This window comes from Musa acuminata, chromosome BXJ2-8 (genome assembly GCF_036884655.1).
Source record: "Musa acuminata AAA Group cultivar baxijiao chromosome BXJ2-8, Cavendish_Baxijiao_AAA, whole genome shotgun sequence".
In the NCBI taxonomy this organism is placed as follows: domain Eukaryota; kingdom Viridiplantae; phylum Streptophyta; class Magnoliopsida; order Zingiberales; family Musaceae; genus Musa; species Musa acuminata.
In genome coordinates this window covers 54,461,374-54,484,342 of record NC_088345.1, presented here as the reverse complement: position 1 = coordinate 54,484,342, position 22,969 = coordinate 54,461,374, and the positions used below count along the sequence as shown (strand labels likewise).

At 37.0% G+C, this 22,969-nt stretch overlaps 1 protein-coding gene across 1 annotated transcript; it reads left to right on the top strand.

Moving 5' to 3' along the window:
- Window positions 1-1,343: 1,343 nt before the first annotated feature.
- On the top strand, window positions 1,344-21,932 carry LOC103995513 (ubiquitin carboxyl-terminal hydrolase 14). The gene is made up of 19 exons (XM_009416110.3): window positions 1,344-1,667; window positions 1,780-1,951; window positions 4,012-4,124; window positions 4,201-4,537; window positions 6,997-7,091; window positions 8,134-8,267; window positions 8,370-8,426; window positions 8,528-8,605; window positions 11,855-11,909; window positions 12,847-12,927; window positions 13,834-14,032; window positions 14,110-14,167; window positions 14,248-14,370; window positions 19,057-19,145; window positions 19,238-19,327; window positions 19,440-19,610; window positions 19,744-19,871; window positions 20,108-20,234; window positions 21,462-21,932. Exons 1-19 carry the CDS (start codon window positions 1,557-1,559, stop codon window positions 21,638-21,640), a joined length of 2,397 nt encoding a protein of 798 aa, XP_009414385.1. The 5' UTR covers window positions 1,344-1,556; the 3' UTR covers window positions 21,641-21,932.
- Window positions 21,933-22,969: the final 1,037 nt, after the last annotated feature.

Genomic DNA, 22,969 nt, shown 5'->3' with positions numbered 1-22,969 from the left:
GCATGGCCAATCTGATTCGTACGCCCACTCTAAACCCTAAACCCCAAATCTTAAATCCTAAACTCAAAACCTTAAAACTTCAACTCTAAAATCCTAAACTCAAAACCTTAAAATCTAAACTCTAAAATAATTTTGCATCACTACTATTAAAGACCAAACTATCTTGTATTATTAGGGAATTTTATAGAAATTCAAGCAATATATAAAACTAACATTGAAATATCATTATTTATTTTGTCACTTAGAAACTAGGCTAAGAATGTACAAGCTTCTAAAAGTCACATCTTAGTGCACAAAGATGGTATTCACTTAATTTTAAATTTCATAAAATCCTAAGTTTAACACTTATTAAAAGTATAAGAGCTCATTGTATATCAATGGGTGTCAAATCAAATTAAATAAAATTCTTTTTGAAAAATAAATAATTCTGAATACTTTGGCTAAAAAATCTATAACTCTATCACAAATTTTAGATTAAGGCAATACATGAATCCATTGAATCATAAAAAAAAAATTATACAAAATATATCTAAATATTAAAGATTAATTTGAAACATAAATTACTAAAAAAGCATATGAAAATATTAGTTTACCAATGACTAAGCTAAAACTATATTTACAGCTAAGGAAGGGTTGGACTTTCTTACGTTGTTCTTTCTTAGAATTAGGGTTTTCTTGGCCTCTACGAAGGAAAGATGGAGAACGAGGAGAATATGTGAAAAATGATAGAAAATGATCATAAGGACAAATTAGAGGGGAGGGGAGAATAGTGCATGTTTGGGCTGTTTAGTGGACTCGCTTGATGGATTGGGCTCAACCTATTAGGCTCATCTTAAATTTTTTTATAATATAATTATTCATGAAAAATACTTAAAGCTATTTTATAATATGAAAATATCTTCTAATCACTATATACAAACTTATATATATATATATATATATATATATATATATATATATATATATATATAAAGCACTTGATTTTATCCTTACAAATAGATAGATTCTTTTTCTCCGTTATGACATCCTTTGCACTATTTTTTATTATAAATTTTTATTTTCATTATTGATAGAAAGATATGAAATTGAATTACCTGCATTTCTTATCATTTGCAAAATGATAAAAGAATCTTATCAAATTTACAAGTCAGAGCAATTTGACTACCCATCGAAAAGAAAGGAAAAGAAATCAGAAGCAACTTTATAATTAATTATTATTTTTCTGTTACTGTAATTATTCGACCCTTGATTCTGGATTAAAAAAACCAAGTTAAGGCTCCGTTTATATTTGGATTCTTGTGCCTATAAACCTATTTCATTGCCCGTTTCCATTTCGTTGCGCGTTTGCCGATAGACTTCGGGGCGAGTCCACTTCTACCCACTCCCTAAAGGACTTGAAAAGCCCCTCTTCACTCTTTCGGCGCAGCTCAAAAGACCTCGCCGCAAGAGGCGAACACAGAGTCCTCTCCTTCTCCCTCTCCTCGATAAGCCAAGAAACAAACCCTAGCCCTTGTCTCTTTCATCTCATCCTCCCTCGACCCCCCGAACCCTAGTCGATGTTCCCCTCTCCAATGGAGCTCCTCCGCTCCCACCTCTCCAGGGTTCGCATCCCCGAGCCCACCAACCGAATCTACAAGAGCGAGTGCTGCATCTCCTTCGACACCCCGGTAATTCACTTCGAATCCCAGCGTTCTCCCCGATCTCTTCGTGCCCCATTCTTTCTGTCACTTCGCTTCGATTCGATTCTGATCGTTTGATCGCGTTCCCGGTCGCGTTCAGAGGTCTGAGGGCGGCCTGTACGTGGATCTAAGCTCGTTTCTTGCGTTCGGGAAGGAGTATGTGGGATGGAACTATGAGAAGACTGGGAATCCCGTCTACCTTCGCATACAGCAGAGGCCGAAGCCTGTACCGGAGGACCGACCTCTCAAGAAGCCCACCCTTCTCGCCATTGGTACCTTTCAGATCGCTTCTTTGGTTTCTTCTGTTTGACTACTTTGGTTATCTTGTTCTTGAAATTATTCGGAGTGTTTGAGCTAACTATATTGACTTTGATTTGTCCTTTAGAATAACCAGTGGGAACATTCAGAGCGTAACAAACTTTTTTACAGTGCCATTTGGCCCCTTTTTGATGTTGGTGTTAATTTTTGAAATACTCCACTTGATTTAGTTTGACCTTTAGAGCAATGTGAAAGTTCTTTTCTCATCTAAATCATTTGTTTAGTATATATTTTCACGCTTTCACAAAAGAAATGTGATGACTCTTTTGCTTTTTTAAAATATTATTTTATTAATCCATTGCATAATATGTATGTACAAAATTTTTTTAAAGCAACAATTTCATGAACTGGATGATTCCAGCTAATGATCGTGTAACTCAACTAAGATTCCTGGTCTAGATAGCTTATATTTACAGTGGCATGCTAAATTCACATGTTTTAGGATGCTTTCTGTGGTTGTTATATTAAAGCAGTAATGTATTTTCTTTCATTCATAGGTTGCATTGGTGGAACATATGAATGGTTATAGATCTTGATTATGCTTCTTGATTACTGTCAAATGGGTCTTTATTTATGGATTTTTTGGAAATTGTCCAAGGTCTGATAATTTTTTATTTGTTGGCTTGTCTTTGTAGCCTATGGTTCTTCATTGCCTTGGCATTACCTCAATGCTGACACTTGGAATCAATTTAAGAGGAAGTGTTCTTTACATGCCAAATATCATGAAAGGTGGATGGAGATGATTAGATCTATTTTTTTAGAAAATTGTGTCTGTTTAAGATACTGAATCAGATCCCTACAGGGAAGTCTAGAACATGCTTATGGCAGGTCATGATAAACCTGCATGCAGTCACTAACAGGGGCAGCAAACGAACAGCTGGCTTCTATGTTGACTGGGCTGACTGCGTTACCATAACTTGCTTGGTGATTGAGTCAAAAAAATAAACATTTGCAAAGAACTAAAAATAGTCAATTTCTAAAGGTCTAAAAGAAACAAAGAAATGATATGCGCAAACATCCTGACTAAACAAGACAGAATTCTAACTTTTATCATACGCTCCGGATGATATCGGGTTGGCCAATTAGAGTGCTCTCTGAGATCTATCATGCTTCATAAGGTATGCTTCCATCTCAATTTGGGTCATGACAGAGAGGTGCAGATGGATGCTGCTTAGAAGAGGAAATTTGCCTTTCAGATTGTTTAGGAGAAATTCAGCGTACTGCTAGGGCTACTGAAAATACCCAATTCTATTTGGAATCTAGCCCAAAATAAGGCAAGATAAGGTGTATAATTGGGAGACTCAACAACATGATTCCTACTTGGGGTGGAAAACACAAAAATAACGCTTACTGCCCCTGTACTAGTGCCTGTACGTAATACAGGCATCAACCCCCTCATGTGGTCCTTACATTGCCAAAAAGGTATCAGACAGAACGCTTAAGCCACAGGCACATTGTAGGTTGTGTTAAGGACTTTTAATCTCTTTGGGATCATTACGGCCAGAGAATTATCGATGGGTGACTTGTATTAGGAAGCCAAGGCAGTGGTAGCCCGTATGCTAAGCTTCTAAGTGCTTGAGACTGTATTGGAGATTGGTTAATATTTTTATGCAATGAACAAGTGTTACATTGGATGGTAAGTTCTCTTTTCCCCTTGTTTTGGGAGGTCTTTTTTCTTTCTTGGAACAAGAGAAACACTCATTAGGATGTAAATCTGATGAGCACATTTAATTATTTTCATAGTGGCTTAAGCAGACTACAGGTGTTAGTGATAAAGTGTGAATATGTCATAATAATTTATTCGAGCACTTAGGTAAGTTTTCTTGGTTGATGTCAGATGATTCGGCTGGATACATGGTACTATTAACGTCTGATTAAAACTGACTAAGGTTACACTATGGTCCTTTAATGTCCACTACTTGCCTTATAGTCTTTTGCTTCTCAACAAAGTAAACTAATTTCACTTCAGATGTTCCTGAGGAAAGGGCTCCTTTAACATACCATATTTTTGCAGGAGTGGATGGAGGATTTGATTATCAAGAAACCGACTACGAAGAAACTCACAACATTGTTATATTACCTGATTATGTGTCTCTTCCATTTCCATCTGTTGAATTGCCAGAAAAGGTATTTGTCTTCAGTTTTCTGTAAGGCCTGCAGCTAAGGCTTTCTTACATGTGTTTTATGTTTGAGTAATTTATAGGTTAGGTTGGCTGTTGATGCCATTTTGATAGCTGAAGGTGCCGAACGCAAAGAGCAATTAGCAGCTTGGACTGCAGAGAAGAAGAAAGTGAGTGCCTATGTGATGAATTTGCAACAGATTAACAGTGGTGTTGTTGTGCCCCCATCTGGTTGGAAATGCTGCAAATGTGACAAAACTGATAATCTTTGGCTGAACCTAACTGATGGAATGATATTTTGTGGTCGGAGAAATTGGGATGGAAGTGGTGGCAATAATCATGCTATTGAACATTACAATGAGACAAAGTATCCTCTAGCCGTGAAACTTGGTACCATAACTGCTGATTTGGTAGGTGCAGGTAATGGTTTTTCTGCCCTCCAAAAGCATTTAAAGTTTTTTCTGTGATGGTTTTGCTTGCATAAATCTTATTTTCTGGCATCAAGTTTGTGCTTATTTTTTTTTAATAATTCCTTGTTTCTTTTGTTTTTTTATGCCAATGTTTCTAAGTTCTCATTTATATATAATTGAAATTTCACTCTTATTATTTCTCCTGCATTGAATCTTAGCATATCTTAATATACCAACATGCATTTCTGGTGTTATTCTTGAATACTCAATTGACTTCAATTTTGGTCCAAAAGTTCACATGGCTTGTGTTTATTTTGATGTGTTCCGATCAATGTATGACTTTGATATCTCTATTATGCCTATTTTTAGCACTTTCAATTTTGTTGTGTACAACAATTAGTCAGCAGAATTAATCTATAGCGCTCATTTATAGTTGCCATCAATTTGCTAATACTGGTACCTTCTATAAAAAAACTTGCGGTGGCTACAGGTCCATTCAGCTGGGATTTGTGTTGGGGTTTGAATTTATATACCAGTACAATCACTGCCGAATCTAAGCTGTTTCATTATTTTGTATGAAATCTAAATCTCAATGTGGCTGCTGGCTTATCCGAAACACCTTCCAACTTAACCAGCTTAACCTGTTTAATAAACGAACTGTTTCTGGTGCAGCCAAGGATGTCATGATTTACAACTCCTGAAATGGTTTGTTGGTACATAGGTTTACGGACAACTCTTGATTCACCTGATTTGACTATTTATATTGGAGATAAACTCAACATGGTTGACAAGATAATTGTGAAACATGTATAAAATGATTAATAAAAAAATGTAATATAGTTAAAAGTTGATAATTATTTCATTTGGGTTAATTATCTGAAACTAAAATGTAATTCAAGAATGGTTACAACTGGTTTATGGCCCCAAACCCACATAAGTTCAAGCACCTACAAATTTCATGATGATTTGGGTAGATTTGTTTAGTCAGATCAGGAAGTGTTAACCAGCTAAATTTTCTAGCTCATGGATGATGCTATGATTGTAATGGAATGGGAATATGAGTAAACTTTTTTTAAATCAGAAAATTATAATGGAGATCATTTTCATAATTTTTGAGAAAAAAATATTTGCCAGTATATGATTAAGCTATTCTATTCAAGCAATTGCCTTAAGTCTTTCCATTTGCTTTTCTAAAATCTGTTTGTCAAAATAAGCTATTTTCTACAGTCTCATGCTTTGGTATGGTGAATGACCTGTTCTGGGATTTGGTAGCTAGGGAAACAGGTAGCTGTTTCTAATGGAGATGCGATCTGTTTCCTATGTTTCTATCGTGATGATACCTAAAAGCTGATGTGCTTGTTGGTTTTGCGATGTAGTCTTCAGAATGTTGAGGTGGCATGCTATAATAAAAGGAAACTTAGTGTAAAAGGAGCTGAAGGACAGTATTTAAAGACAGAGGAGATGGATGAGTACAGTGAGTTCAAAAGTTTGCAGGCTTACTATCATACACCGAATATTGGAAGGATGAAGGTTATGTAGACGAATAAATTTGACTCATTTGTCATGAAAGCAAGATGTTAAACTAGCTTTCTGGAAAAGGACCTAATGTAAACAAGGAGATGGAAAAATTGGTGTTACACACCAGCATGGGAGTAGAGAAAGATTATGTTACTACAAATACTAATTATGAGTGAGCCAGGAGTATCATGATGTCCCACAATATCTAGAATAAATACTTGGTGCTTGAAAGCGGTTTTGAACTGCATTTGTGGAGATTGCCTTGTGGCCATGCCACATATCTGCTGTGTTCCATAGCAGAGATCCAACAAGCCTAAGCATGTGCGGATATTCATATAGTATAGTGTTTCTTATTTCTTGTATCTTTAATTGGTTGTGTATTTATGCTTTACTTAATGTTTTATCCTTACCATATATTTTTTAATATGATATCGAGTCTTTAAAAAATTACTATTCATATCTCTTAACATAAAAACAAAAGCTATTTTTGCATATGTGTTTACATAATGAATGCATATTATTAACAGGCTTGATTGCCCAGGATGTTAACTCACATGTATTCTTAAAGTCATATTTAAACTATGAAACACCCAAGGAATAACTATAATTGCATCCAAGAAACTTTAGGAAAGCAGCCAGATGAATAATGAGGTGTCAATAAAACATAATATCAAGATTTACTTGGAAATAATATTGTGGGCTACGCAGATTATGTGCATTCCAAAAGATGTGTAGTTTTTGATATGATATATGCATATTAGATCTCAACTTTGCTCTCATATTTGGTACTTTGAACATAGTGAGGTGTATGTATTAAGATTAGAAGCATGACAGTGGAAATTGATATGTGATGTTAACCTCTTTTCTATTATAAATGATATCAATATAGCACCATGCTTTTGGTTCTTCTAGTAAGATATCGCTTATAGTGTAACCATTATGGCAGCTCAGATGTTTTTTCTTACCCCGAGGATGATACTGTTGAGGATCCCTTGTTAGCTCAACACTTGGCCTTTTTTGGTATCGATTTCTCATCATTGCAAAAGGTTGGTGATGACTTCGTCTCATTATAGATGATTTTACTTTTTTTGGGCTTGAACTATTTTATGTTTATTCATTTTCCTCTTTACTTTTTGCTAAGAAAACAATTTTTTTTCCTTGCTATGCTAAAAGGTTGTTGTTTTCATATCGTGTCATGTCTCTGTAGTGAATCCATTCCTGTTTAGTATCATTGCTGGTTTAATCAATATTGAGATGTTTGATGCTTTTGATGTTGCAATATGCTTCATCAGCTCTCCTAGTGGATAAATACTAGATAATGGTGTAAAACTTTGCAACAAGAAATATGCAGAATGATTTGACCCCTTAATGTCATCAACGAGTTCTACTTGGAGGTTAATCAAACTAATTATGCAACACAAGTACCTCCATATTGTTTGTTAGTGGACCATCTATTATTGCACACTCATAAATTAAACACTGTCTATTGAGTTTTGCATACTCATTTTATTGGTGCCTAACCCAACATCTTATGATAAGTACATTTCAATTATGTATATTGTCACATGAGCCAAAACTGTCAATGAAGATGTAAAAATAAATTCATTAGATACATTATCTTTCTTTCATCCATATCTAAAGTAAACATAGGAAAGCTATAATTTGCAATAATTTTAATATTAAATTTGACAAGACACATGAAATTATGGTTCAGAATTAGTAAAAAAAAATAGAGATGTAGAATGAATTAAATTTTATGAACTTGTGCATGGATAACTTGAGATCTTTATTTGTGAGCGTATATGTTCTATGCTCTATTATGAGGGATGGGGAAGGTTATTTATGCAGAGTGTTTGACATGAAGTTCATGAACAGTAGAGACTGATTATTAAAATTTTAAATGTACTATATACATTGACTTTGAAAGTTTAAATTCATGTTGTGATGAGGAAGGCTTCTTTTAAGTGGTTGTGGATGAAATGACAACCTGTGTGATGCTTAATATGCTTCTGGAATATTTTCAGAACTTGGGGGTCCTTAGTAATGCTACAAACAGATTTTTCGAGTTACGTTGTCTTATTTTTGCAGACTGAAATGACTACAGCTGAGAGGGAACTTGACCAAAACACAAATTTTGACTGGAACCGTATTCAGGAAAGTGGGCAGGAAGTGGAACCCTTATTTGGACCAGGCTATACTGGTCTTGTAAATCTTGGAAATAGGTATTCATATGATGATGATACAGTGTTGTTTCTCATCAACAAACTAGTTTGATGAATATTAACTACTTATTAACTGCTTTTTGTTGTTTATTTCTTTGTCAGCTGCTATATGGCATCGACAATACAAGTAGTTTTCACAACTCGTGCTTTTATCTCTAGGTTCATATCCATTTTGTGTATCTAAGATTTCTTAACTGAGGCCACTTGTAATTTATTGGATGTATGATGCTTTTATAATCATGTAATTGTGCTCCATACAGATATTATGAACATCAAAGTTTGAAGATGGCATTTGCAATGGCTACTTCTGATCCAACATTGGACTTGAATATGCAGTTGTAAGTGAAGATTGAACTTACAATTTTGTAGAAAACAAACAATCTATGTTGATTAAGTGTCAACTGATATTCATTGTGCCTAGATGTGTTTCATTGTTCCAACTTATTGAACTCAGCTGCATATTATTATAAGCCGACTATTAATGTGATAATTGTCCATGCTTGTCTTGTCATACCCAAGGACTATTGTGCGAAACATGTATGTTTTGAAATTTCAGTGTGTTTGGAAAAGCTCATTAGATTGGCTAGTTGACCATGAACACCACAGACTTTAAGTTGTGAGATCATATTTTCCAATCTACTATTGTTATGTTGTTTAGGATCAGTTTTGAATCCAATGCTTTGCTAGAACTGGTGTCTTAAATTATTCCTATGCTGAATTAATCTTTGAATCTTATTCTTATTGGTGGTCTGCCTGGTACTGGGCAGCATTTTGTTGAAATAAACTGATTATTTGATAAGTTACACAAAAAAATCATGAATATAATTTTTTTTTGTGATTTGGTCCATAAAATTATCTTTGTAAAACAAACAAGACTTTAGGTTTTATACAAGGTATCTTGTTCCGTGGGTGCCTTCCGCATGTATATCTAGTTCTTATGATATAAGATGTGCTGAGTACTTGGTTGGTCAGTGTTATCTAAATTTGATAATAAATGTTTCATATTATTATTAGGAAAACAATGCAAATTAATGCAAGCAAAGACCGATGGTTTAGATACCTTGTATGGTTGTACCATGTGAACCATTATTTTTTGTATCTACTTGGTTGGTCAAAGATATGCTTTTTTGAATTTATGAACTCGAGTATGATGGCATGCCATGGTTTTGGAAGGGAAGATATGAAATTCGAAGTTGATTTTTTCTTGCTTTCAAATAATCTCGTATATAGATGTCGTTTGACCCTCAATTTTAGAGAACCATAAGCCCTAGTATGAGTTTTTTCCCTCCTTCCATCTCTATTGTCAGTCATCATCATGGTGGTGCTGTCGACCTCTATCATTGGTCATCAAATTGATGGTGGGGACTTGTGTATATAGATCTAGTGGCCGATTACTAATAGCTTAATTTAAGCATTTTTGGTCTTTCCATTGAGGTTTGCATCATGTAATTCATTAGGCTATTATATCATTTGTATTTAGGCAATATCAAAGCTACTTCTTTTAGGTCTTTTCTCATGGGCTTTACATGTTGACATGGGGTTTACCTCGTGTGCACTGACATGATGTTTTCTTTGGTCCATATATTTTTAGGATTTGAATTGAGTTGGGGATTTCTTTAGTTCATTTTAATCATGGTACTGAGTGCTTTCTAAATGATTGGAAATTGGTTCCAATAGAACTGTCTATACCTGGTTTGACTGGTTGATAACTAGCTAGACCTTATGGAAGTTAGTTGGGATCACTTAGTCCATCCCTAGCATTCTTGGCAACATGGTTTGCCTTATCTGTCTGTACTAGTATACCAACCAGTTGTTGGTATGGTATGTACCAAATTGTACCGAGCCATACTGAGCGTACCAACACATGGTACATGGGGGTATACTAATATACCACCTATATCAGTCCCCTGTTGGACCGGTATATATCACTCGTATCGACCGGTATGACGAACCTTGCTTGGCATTCCTTTGAGAAAATAATAGTTTCAGTGTTACTGATCAGTGATTTAAAAAGGCGCTCGGGCGCTCGCCTAGGCGCTCGGGCGAGGCGAGGCGAGGCCTGAGCGCTTCGTTAAACTTCCAGGCGGCGCGCTTCAAGGAGGCGCCGCCTAGGCACTCGCCCGAGCCCAGGCGTTGGGCGCTTCGAGCGAGCGCCTATGTTAAACCAGGCGACCGAACCAGGATTTTAGGTCTGGTTCGGTCTCCGGTGGTTAGTTGGTTCAATCGAACCAACTAAAATCGATATCAGTTGTTGTTGCCCAACCTTAACCGGCTAACCCTGCTCGTTGCCGCTGTCGCTCTCGCGCCCGCTACTCGCCGTTGTCGTTGCTCGCAACCGCTGTCGTCGCTATCGCCACTCCCGCACCCGCTGCCTCCTTACACTCCCGCTCCTGCTGTCGTTGCCTCCTTACATTCCCGCTCCCGCTGTCGCTGCATCCTTACACTCCCGCTCCGACTCCTGCTGCCGTTGCCGCTTCCTCTTTTCTCAGTCAGTACCCCCTTACACTCTTCCTTCTCCTTCTGTATACTGTTAACAATATACTGTATACTGTTAATATTGTTAGGTTTATTTGAAATTATTAATTTTCAATACTGTTAATAGATTAATAATATATTATTTTAATTTTAATATTGTTAATTTTTATTTATTTGAAATTATTGTTAGGTTTCAAGATAAATGGCAAGTGTACAGAGCAACTTAATAGAGTCTCCAATTTTCATTTATGATTTTGTATCATAGATTTTCTTAATTTAATAGCATATTTTTATTTAAAATTTTAAATAATTATATTTATTAATTATATTATATATTTTTATATTTTAGCGCCTCGCTTCGTTCGGGCGAGCGCCTAGCGCCTCGGACATTTTTGGACCTTAGTGCCTTTTGACACCTAGCGCTTTTTAAATCACTGTTACTGATATTGCAAAGCATGCTCAACTTTGGTTTATGCCAAGGAATCTAAAAGGTGAACTCTGCTATTTTGTGCCTTGGTAAGCAAGTCATGTATTTTATTTGGGGAAATTCTCTCATCTGAAATAATAGCAAGGAAATACTTGAATGATTAATATCTACTTGTATACATGGAAGGCTTGTTAGAAGTAAATTTGAGTTAGCAAGTCACTTTGGTCAATACAAGTACTTAACTCAGTTGTGAGATTCTTTATTGACTTATCTGTTCAGTACATTTTGGATGAACCAAAGGAGTTGCATCAAAGTTTTGGTAGATAGACTAACCAAAGGTTAAATGAGAGCTAAAGAAATGTGCTTACTCTGTCATATCATTTTCAGATTATGGACAAATTAAGACAACAAAACTAGAGAGTAGGATGGAGTTGGTACAACGAGTCCTTTTTGTTTATCTTATTGAATCGACTGTTTCATTGTCTAATGTGGATATGTGCATCTTGAACTTTTCTGAAGTAGTTTTTTCATCTCCATTTGCAATTTGAGGATTATGTTAGATTATAATTAGTCTTGTGTTTTTTTGTTTTACAGCATGTAAATGTCGGCTCTTTAATGTTCATGACCTGAGTGACTTGCATGGGTGTTGACATTATTGTGATTTTTGAATATATTTTTCACACAGGACGAAACTGGCGCATGGTTTGCTGTCTGGTAAATATTCTGTGCCGATCCAAGAGGTATGTTCTTATACATAAATGTGGCTATTTTTAATGGGAATAAATGATTAATAATCAATTCTTTCAACCGGATCAATGAAGTTGACAATTCTAAAACCACAACTTCCAGTTCTGTAAGTTCTGGTATACCTTTAGACCTTTTGCAGATATCGGAACTGAACCATTGGTATTGATTGTTTTAACTCTAGTTAGCTCTGTTTGGTATTATGATAAAGGCTTGAAATATATATGGGACATATTGCATTTGCCAGCATAGCAGCTATGCACTCTGTCCTGTCTAGCTCATGCTTTATTTTGGAGGAACAGTGCAATTTCTAGTCATCATCTGTCTTCCATACTTCTAGATCATTATTCATAATATTTTATTTTATTGCCTTTGCTGATCCACATATATGGAAAATTGTATTTATGTAATGACTCATGAAAACCTCAGTAATGAAAAGAACTAAATTGAACTGAAAAAGAACAAGAGTACAAGCAAGAACTCAGTAAAGAAGTGTAGCAATTAGTAATTTTGATTTTAAAGCTGCTACTGAGGTAAGTTTCTATCTTTTGAACTCCTGTCATGATTAGCTGTGATTAAAATTAAGGTATTGTTCTTTTAAAAGTTTTCTACAGCGTTGTTGAAGTTTTAAGAATAGAATAGTAAGTGGTTTGATAAATATTTTTGTGTTTAACAGGAAGCATCCTAGTTGAAGGTGAATATTGATATTAATTTCGTAGGTGAAATTGGAAACTTCACATGACATTAATCATGTATCTTTCAGTATGCTTTATTAAGAAGTTATACCTGTAACCAATTCAACTTATTAGGGAAGAAGATATTTGAGATTGATGTTCATCTAGATTTGGTCTATATGGAGCTGTCTAGTAAGATGTTCTGTTGGTATTTTTGGTTTTTGCTGATGCTAGGTCTTATATTTCCTTTTTGCTTCAGAAGCAAGAAGGTGTTCCCCCTCGCATGTTTAAAACAGTTATTGCTGCCAACCATCCTGAGTTTTCAAGTATGAGGCAACAGGTACTTCTTTTTCCTGAGAATTGAAGAACTTGTACATGGAGTTAATGTGAGTCTCAAATTCGTTTAGTTACTTTTTGACCAAAGTTATTTAAAAAATAGTGAAATGCTATAATATGGCCTAATACTATTAAGTTTAAGTTTTAATTTATTTGAAGCCATAAAGTAAAGCAAGGTGAGATGAGCCAAAGCTGAGATCTGTAATACGTTTGTAGGTTTTATTTAACTTTTTTATCCCATTCATTACCTTGTTTTCATATATTTCTTCATTGGACTAAATATTCTGGGTTTATTGGCCAAGTGTTTCCTGGGATTTTCTTGTGTTCATGGTTATTGACAGTGACATCTAGACCAGTAGGTAAGTGGTTCCTGTACTGTACTTGATTACTGTTGGATAAAGTATCCGGATATTGGTGTGTCTTATTGTAGCTTGATATGCATGTCAAGGACCAATATGGAGCAATGACACATTTTGTTGAAACATGTGGGCCTGCAACATGGAGGCATATAGCTTGATTTTAATGCACTCTTTCTGCTGTTTCTTGTGATAGCTGTATCATGTTAACTTGTAACTTCTTTTTTTATATATTAATAAGTTTCGAGTACTTTTCCTTTTTTGTGATTTATTTGAACTCATTTAAGATTGGCTATCTTTTTCTTCTTTTTTTGGGCAACGCCTTACACTTTTGACACTGTTAAATGACTATAAGATCTAGCTTTTGCATTAGCAATGTACAAACATTCCCAAGACACAGGCAAAGTGGATGGTCTCTAGGTGTATACTTGACCTGACATTGGCCATTCACCTTGCCAATATCTTTTGTATGGTTTTTGTTGCTATTGTTCTTGTTTAGTGAGTATTATCCTCTTATTAGTTTGTTAGACTTGTGACTTATGTTGTTTATTTAGGATGCTTTGGAGTTTTTTCTGCATTTTCTTGACCAAGTTGAACGGGTCAATTCTGGTAAACCTGAATTGGATCCTTCAAGGAGTTTTAAGTTTATAATTGAAGAACGTCTTCAGTGTCCCTCTGGGAAAGTTGCTTATAATAAAAGATCAGATTACATTCTCTCTTTGAGTATACCACTTCATGAAGCTACTAACAAAGGTAATTTGCTTAACCCTTCCATTTTCTTGATATTGATATTTGAAGGTAGGCATTATTCTCTCCTTTTAATGATTCAGAACAGCTTGAAGCCTTTCACAAGATGAAAGCCGAAAGAAAATTAGAAGCAAAGGACATGTAAGTTAGAAGAGCATTTTCTCTATGTTTTTTGTCATTGAGTTCTGTAGTTTGTATTTTTTCCATGCGTCTTTGAACAGAGATAGGGATGAAATTGTACGACCAAGAGTTCCGTTGGAAGCATGCCTAGCTAGTTTTTCAGCTCCTGAGGAGGTCCATGACTTCTATAGCACTTCACTAAATGCAAAGACAACAGCAATCAAGTATGTTTGTAGAGTAGCTGCTAACAAATTGATATTTTTCTGATTTGACAAATCTGAGAACAATATTTTGTTATTTGTATGTTCAATATTCAAATGCATAGAGTACCTCTGAACTCTAATGTTTTAGGTGTAAATTTCAAATTGATGTCACAAGAAGTGATGTGCATTCAAATACCAAGTAATGTTAACAATATAATTCTTAATGATGAGAGCCAATGGTATAATTTGGGCATTCTATTGTGCCTATGAAACAAAAAAACCCTCGTATCACATTTAAATAGAGATTAGACTTCATTCAAAAAAGTGATGAAATTTGAGAATAATTATGAATCACATATACATAAATTTAAATCCTGATCATACCCAATTATAAAACCTTTTTTTTACTAGTCAAATGGCTTGAAATTGAGGCTTTCGCCAGATAAGCTTATTGCAACAAGCTTACTAAAAAGTAAGGTAACTAATACTTAGTGGTCGTTCTATCGAATTGTCATGGACTTAGTTAGAATTGTTAAAGTCGTGAGGCACCATTACGATAAGGTCATGGACATCGCACCCTTGTGCTAATGTCACAGGCTTAGTTGGGATTGCCTAAGTAATAAGGCACCATTGCATTATCCGTCTACAAAGGGTCAGTATAATTGCAACCTCGCTCAGGTCTCGAAGAACCTGTAAAAGAGCAAATTGATTAGTTCGAAAATGAGTGATGGACAAGTCTCGATGTCTTGCGAAGATGGTAGCTTTACAAGCAATTTAATAAACACTCAGTGTGCAAGAGAGAAAAGAGAGGAAGGAAAAAATAGGGACTTTAGAAGACAAACGAATAGTCGCAAGTATGCAAACAATTGTTCACCGGGTGTCGGGCATGATGGCTAGTTCTCGTAGGCTTAACGTGCGAACTTGTGAAATCCAATCAACGCTAATACTATCCCAAACCCCTATCTAGCCTGGTGCCACCTAGGGTGTTCTAGGGTGCTGCGATGGCTGAGGTTTTGAACCTTACCGCACTTTGCAGAAAACAAGCTGTGACACACGAAAACAAGGCCATTTTGGGGTAGTTTTGCCCGTTTTGGTGAGCAGTCGCTCCGTAGCACTGCGTTTTGTTCCTACTCGTATTTTTCAAGCAAAAACATACAAAACCAAGGCAAAACACGCTGCCAAGCATATGTACAAGAAAACATGCTGCCAAGCATATGCGATGACCAAATATTTGATCTGCTATGCTTTATTGGGTAGCTTTGTCATGCGATCCGCTAAAATGGTTTTAACTCGTTTTTCGTAGGAGGCTCTGGTGGTGTGGGGGTGTAGCTGAGTTGGAACATTTCGAGAAGTATCTTGCGAGTCGAAGTGGTAGGTTTCCAAGTTACTTGTGTGGAAGACATAATGAATTTTGAGCCACGTCGACAGCTACAACTTGTAGGAGACATTGCCTACCTTGTTGATAATTATGAAGGATCCTTTGTACTTGCGCACCAGTCCCCTGTGCACTTTATGCCTAAAGAACTGGTGTGATGCTAGTTGGAGTTTCACCAACACCAAGTCACCAACTTTAAACTCCTATCGTCGCTTTCCCAAGTCTTCCCCACTTCATCTTTTTGGTCGCCTTCTCTAAGTAAGTATGCGCAATATCTACGTTTTGGTGCCATTCCTTTGCAAAGTGATATGCTGACAGACGACTCCCAGTATAATCGATCACCAAGGTGTAAGGAGTTGGCAGCTATTGTCTCGTAATGATCTCGAAGGGGCTCTTGTTGGATGCAAAGCTCCGTTACAAGTTGTAAGAGAAGTCGGCTATATTCAACAGCTTTACCCAATCCTATTGGTTAGGACTCACATAGTAGTATTAAAGGTATTGCTCAAGGAGCGAATTTATTCTTTCGGTTTGACCATCCGTCTAGGGATGGAGGCTTATGGAAATGAACCCCTTTGCCAGTCCAAAGATCCACTTAGCTTTCGAGTTCACAGCTTTCATCCGACTTGAACTCTTCTCTAGGTTCAACCCAAGTTGTCTTACTTCTCAATTGACAATGAAATTATGGGTATCGGTCGTGTCTACCATCGCACGAGTTGTTCGGTCATTTAGCTTGATGTCCATGTACATCGGCTTACTGCTCCCTATTTTCTGTGGCTTCATCTTCATGTTCTCCCCTACTTGATCTCGCTACGCATTTAACAAATGCATTCCCATTCGGGGTCCTTGCGACTCATCGTTGTTGTTGGATTCCGAACTTCTCGAACTAAGGGCAACGATCTTGCCCTTTGTCCGATCTGGGGGGTGGATTGATGCTGATAAGGCATTGAGTGCTTACTCTTGTGGGCACTCTCTCACAATGTGCAGTCCTTCGCACAAGAAGCATCTGCCAAGTTTTGAGGCCTTGTCTTTTGAGCTTGGTTCTTTGTGGGGACTTTTCTTTCACTCGCTTTCAGACTCCTTTCCTCAAAAATATTTGGATGGGCGATTTCCCAAAAATTATTTCTACCCCAAGTCTTTCGAGGAAACAAAGTCAGTGAGCCTTACAGTTGTGATTGCCTCGATCACATCGGTGACATTCCTTCGATGCAATTTTTGTTGTGCCTAGGGCTTCAGGCCATTGAGGAAGTTGAATATTTTGTCCTTCTCAGACATGTCTTGTATGTCTAGCATCAGTGCAGAAAATTTTTTCACGTAGTCCCGAATGTAAGTACTTTGGTGGAGTTGTCTTAGCTTCCTTCTTGCAACGAAGTCTGTGTTCTTGGGTAGGAACTGAGTTCTCAACCCTTGCTTCAAGTCCTCCCGTGTGTGCACTTGACATTGACATTGTTGGATCTCTTTCTAATGTGTTCGTCACTAAAGTTTTACATCCCTATTTAGATATATGGTTGCTATCGAAATTTTGGTTTTTTTAGAATCGAGCCTTATAACTTGGAAGTTTTATTCCATGTTGAACAGGAAATTCTCGAGCTCCTTTGTATCCTTGGCACCCTCGTAGTAATGCAGCTTGGGTGCTCTCAAGTTTTGTGGTGAGGCAACGCGGGTGTTGCTCTCTCCCGCATTAAGAGCACTTGTGACCAATGTAACCTTGGACATGAGTTCCGCCATGACTTTGTGTAGATGTTGCATGGAGTCTTTGGTGTCTTTTATCAATCGATCGACTAGGGACTCGACCTTGTCAATCCAAGATTCTACTTCTTCTAGCGAGTTGTCTATCCTAAGAAGCCTTCGTTGGCCTTGATAGAGTTCCTCCAAACTCGCTTCAAGAACGTCAATGCAGGTTTTCGCAATTGTAAGCCTCTCCTTATGGCTTCTTTTCCTGGTTAACGCTCCAGATTGTGCTTCCTTCGCTCGCGGAGATTAGCCAACTTCTCACTCGTCTTGTTCATTGTCGTGCTTCTCTTGAGTGGCTCCAATAGCTTGAGAGCGAGTTTGCACTTGCAGCCCACCTACGACTGATTGAGGCAATGGTCCAGCTTACCCCATCTTGCTCAGTTCGCGACGATGCTTTACCATAGTGAGATTGCAAAACTTTTCATTGTTGCTCGAATTGTTTGTTCGCTCTGATACCACTATCTCATTGACCTAGCTAGAATTGTCGAAGTCATGAGGCACCCTTGCAGCAAGGTCACGGACTTAGTTAGAATTGCCTAAGTCGTGAGGCACCCTTACGCCAGTGTCACGAGCTGAGCTGAGATTGCTTAATTTGTGAAGCACACTTGTGTTAATATCACAGACTTAGCTGGGATTGCCTATATCGTGAGACACCCTTTCAGTATCCGTCTGCAAAGGGTCATCCTAGTTGCAACCTTGCTTAGGTCCTAAAGGACTTATGAAAGAACAAATTGATTAATTTGAAAGTGAGCGGCGGACAAGTCTCGACGTCTAGTGAAGAGAGTAGCTTTACTAGCAATTCAACAAACACTCGGTGTGCAAGGGAGAAAAGAGAGGAATGAGAAAACAAGGACTTTAGAAAGCAAATAAATAGTCTCAAGTCTGCAAACGACTACTTACCCGGTGTCGAGCGTGATGGCAAATTCCTGTAGGCTTAATGTGCAAATTTGTGAGATCCAATCAACGCCCAACACTACCCCAAACTCCTATCCAGCCTGGTGCCACCTGGGTGGTTCCAGGGTGCTGAGATGGCTGACGTTTTACACCGCTTCGCGGCCTATAGAAAACAAACTGTGACACGCGAAAATGAGGCTATTTTGCAGTAGTTTTGTCCATTTTGGTGAGCAGTCACTCTGCAGTGCTGCTATCTGTTCCTACTCACAGTTTTCAAACAAAAAACATACAAAAACCAAAACAAAACATGCTGCCAAGATGTTGTGGCCTGTTGTCGAAGATGCTGTGGGTGTGCGACAACCGTTCCTGATAGAATGGTAAGCCTATTGGTTAGTACTTGTACTCCCCATATTCAGTTCTCCTTGTTATGGTCCTTCTCTTTTTTGTCTTTTCTTCCTCTTCTTTCGATTCTTTGCTTCTCCTTGCCACCATCACTGCTCCTTCACCTCATCCTTCTCTACACATGCCATGCAACCTTTCTGCTTTTGCATGAATCCGTTAGGGTTAGTGATGTATGGAAAGGTAAAGGGAAAGATATGAAAACTTCATTTGGAAATAAAAAGAAGACATGACTTTCTTAATTTGACTACTAGTAAGAATTTTACCTTTTTTTTATCTTTGAAGCAACTGACCAAATGCCTTTTTAGGACTGCCAATTTTGCTACTTTCCCTGACTACCTTGTATTGCACATGAGGAAGTTTGTGATGGAAGAAGGATGGGTGCCAAAGAAACTAGGTATAATCCTTTTCTTGTCTCAAGTCTTGGTGTTTTAATTTTTCCTTATGATTCCTGCGTTGTTCAATAATAGTTTACAATATGCATTGCAGATGTTTATATTGATGTTCCTGATGTAATTGACATCACACACATGCGTGGCAAGGGTTTGCAGCCAGGAGAAGAACTACTACCAGAAACAGGTCGGTAATGCTTATCTTTTAGATTCTCATCATGTTGGTGCGTTTCTGAAAAAATGGATCATCTGTTCAGCTTTTCTTCTAAAGCTTATAATTTGATGGGTAAGTTTTGTAGGTCCTGATGGTGATGTTGAACACACCCATTTAGTTGCCAGTGAGGACATTGTTTCTAAGCTCGCAGCCATGGGTTTTAATTATCTGCATTGTCAGAAGGCTGCTATAAACACTGCAAATGCTGGAGTTGAGGAAGCAATGACTTGGTTGCTATCTCACATGAATGATCCAGGTTTGTGTATGGAACCACGAAGCAAGCTATTAACACTGAGTTTACTTGGCCATTATGTGAATAGCAACCAGTATTTTTTTATCTTATCAAGAAAATAATTGGTGAATAACTTGTTTTTCGGCACCCGATGCAGATATAGATGATCCTATTTCCCATAGATCAGATGCTATGGAACTTCAATTTGTTGATGAAACAAGTGTTGAAACTTTGATTTCATTTGGGTTTCAAGAAGATGTTGCTAGAAAAGCACTGAAAGCTTCAGTAAGATTCTTTTTTAACTTAAACTCCTTTTCATGAAGTTCCATATACTTGTATTATTTGAAATGACCCTTTGACTGTTGCTGCTATGCATATATCACTTTTAGTTGGTTGCAACTTTAGTTCTTTCATCCTATGTGGCACTTTTCTCATCTACATCCAGAAGTATTTCCTATAATTTGGTATTATCAGCTAGTCTGCTGGATGCACTAACTTTGTTATGGTTTACCCTTAAATAGGGTGGGGACATAGAGAAGGCTACAGATTGGATATTTAGCCACCCCGAGGCATCTGCCTCAGCAGATACAGATGCAACCTCAAGTGGCATGCAGGCTGGAGATCCTGGAGTACCAGATGGAATTGGCAGTTAATTTCCTTCAACTTTTGCCCAATTATTCTAAGCACATTAGGATAATAAGTTCCACTATATCCTTGTTTGCATTTACTGTTTATTTCTTTGTGTTTACTTACAATGAGACATGCACTTGGTCGCTTTGATATGCCCAAGTTCTGGCACTTCATTTATGATATCAACTTTGAGAAATGAGCTGAGGCTTGAGTGACAAGCACCCAAGGGTAGTTTTCTCATAATTTTAATTGCCCTCAGGTGCTTAGAATATATAATGTAGAATTTCTAGCCTTTAGTTGAGTAGAGTTATCTTTTCGGACAATAGAGAGGTAACTGTTTTGTCAAATGTTTTTGGGATTTGTAGATTTCATAAATCATTCAAATATCTGAATCTTTGACACTAGTTTTCTAAATCCTAATTTCATAGGCTGATCATTTTCTTTTTGAACATTAGATATCAATAGCACTTTGTTAGGGAAAACAAAGTGTGGTCTATGAGCTTTCATTAGTCATTAAAACATTTGAATCTTTGTCATACGTTCTTAAACTCAGTTGCATGGGTTGATCAGTTTCTTTTTTAACATGAGATATAGATAACACTTTGTTTTGTTTATTAAAACATCATGTTTCTTTCTGAAACTCAGTTGCATGGGTTGTTCTCAAATCTGTGTGATTTTGCTTTGTTTGTCTTTTCAACTCCTTATCATACTAGTGGTCTGTCTTATTTTTTGAGTGCTTAGTTGTATGATAAAGCTTTATATATATATATATATATATATATATATATATATATATGTATGTATATATATGTATGTATATATATGTATGTATATATATGTATGTATATATATGTATGTATATATATGTATGTATATATATATATATATGTATGTATATATATGTATGTATATATATATATATGTATGTATATATATGTATGTATATATATATATATATATATATATATATATATATATATATATATTTGTGTGTTTTGTCTGTGCTTTTAAAAATATCATTGCTGGCAAACTATGTTTCCTTTTGTAAACTGGTTTTGTTTTGCTGGAGGGAAAATATTATGCCTCGGGGTGTATGGTGCTCTTGAATTTTTTGAACTTTGTTGATCTTGGTCAGTTGTGACCCATCTCTTATGCAGTTGAAAGTTTCTGTTGGCTCCTCTGCCGTGTTGGTTGCATGATTTTGTTTTCTTTTCCAGGTGTCATTTTAACGATTTTAATGTGCAGGATACAAGCTTATGGCATTAGTTAGCCACATTGGGACCTCTACCCACTGTGGGCATTATGTGGCCCATGTGCATAAAGATGGAAGATGGGTGATATTTAATGACAGCAAAGTCGGGGCTTCAGTTGATCCACCAAAAGACATGGGATACTTGTACTTCTACGAGAGAATAGATGGATAAAGTCGCACTTGGTCAACCCTCTATTGAAATCAGCAAATCTCTGGTGAGAGGGGAAATGACTAGCATTTGACAGGTCATAAAATTAACATCCCCCCGCTTATGCTTCAGTTCGACATCAAGCAACTTTTGTTTAGGCATTGTTTTCTATGGTTTGTTTTATTGGTGATTTTCTGTTAAATTATTCCTGATGTGAGGTCGATTGTCATGAATGGTTAAACAAAAATGCATTTGTTGCCTTTGCTCACAGACAAGATGATATTTAGTGTCGTCCAAACTCTTGTCTCTTCCTATATGTTCAACTGTGCAACTCATTAGATGAGATAGTCAAAGGTACTTTGGTAGTTGTGGTTTCTGGTTTACGATTTCTATAGAGTATAGGACCGTTACATGTGATTAGGTAGGAAGGAAACCATCTTGATCTGAAATTGGTTTGGGTGACGCTTGTGATCTGTAGCACTATTTGCTGTGTTGTAGTTAACAATATTATTCTATATATCTTCATAGCCCAGTTGGCAGAAATTTTCATTTCAATAGTGGTGAAATTGAAGCTTGCCAAAATTATACCTGATCATTAAGAGAGTAACCTGGAAATTGTTATAGTGTTAATGTTTCTGTGATATTACTGCTACGATAGTGATGCTGGAGCTTGGTAAATGTGGTTCTCATGCTGAAGGAAGTTTTCACCTACTCGGCAACTGTGTGTGTGTGTTGTTTGTTGTTTGTTTGTGTGTGTGTAGGTCGGGTCAGGGCGTTGTCTAACAAGTTCGCCCAAGGTTTTGTGTGTGTGTGTGTGTGATGTATAAATTGGGCTCATGACCGGTCGAGATGCATAATTTGTGTGTGTGTGTAGGTCGGGTCAGGGCGTCGTCTGATAAGTTCGCCCTAGGTTTTGTGTGTGTGTGTGTGTGCGTGCGTGCGTGTGTAAATTGGGCTTATGACTAGTCGAGATGCATAATTCAGGCTCATGGTCGGGTCAGGGCGTCGTCTGATAAGTTTGCCCAAGGTTTTGTGTGTGTGTGTGTGCGTGTGTGTGTGTGTGTGTGTGTGTGATGTATAAATCGGGCTCATGACTAGTCGAGATGCATAATTCGGGCTCATCACTAGTTGAGATGCATAACACGAGTGTAAATTGGGCTTATGATTGGTCGAGATGCATAATTCGGGCTCATGGTCGGATCAAGGCGTCGTCTGATAAGTTCGCCCAAGGTTTTGTATGTGTGTGTGTGTGTTTGTGTGTGATGTATAAATCGGGCTCATTACTAATCGAGATGCATAATTCGGGCTCATCACTAGTTGAGATGCATAACACGAGCATTGGTTAGCCAATAC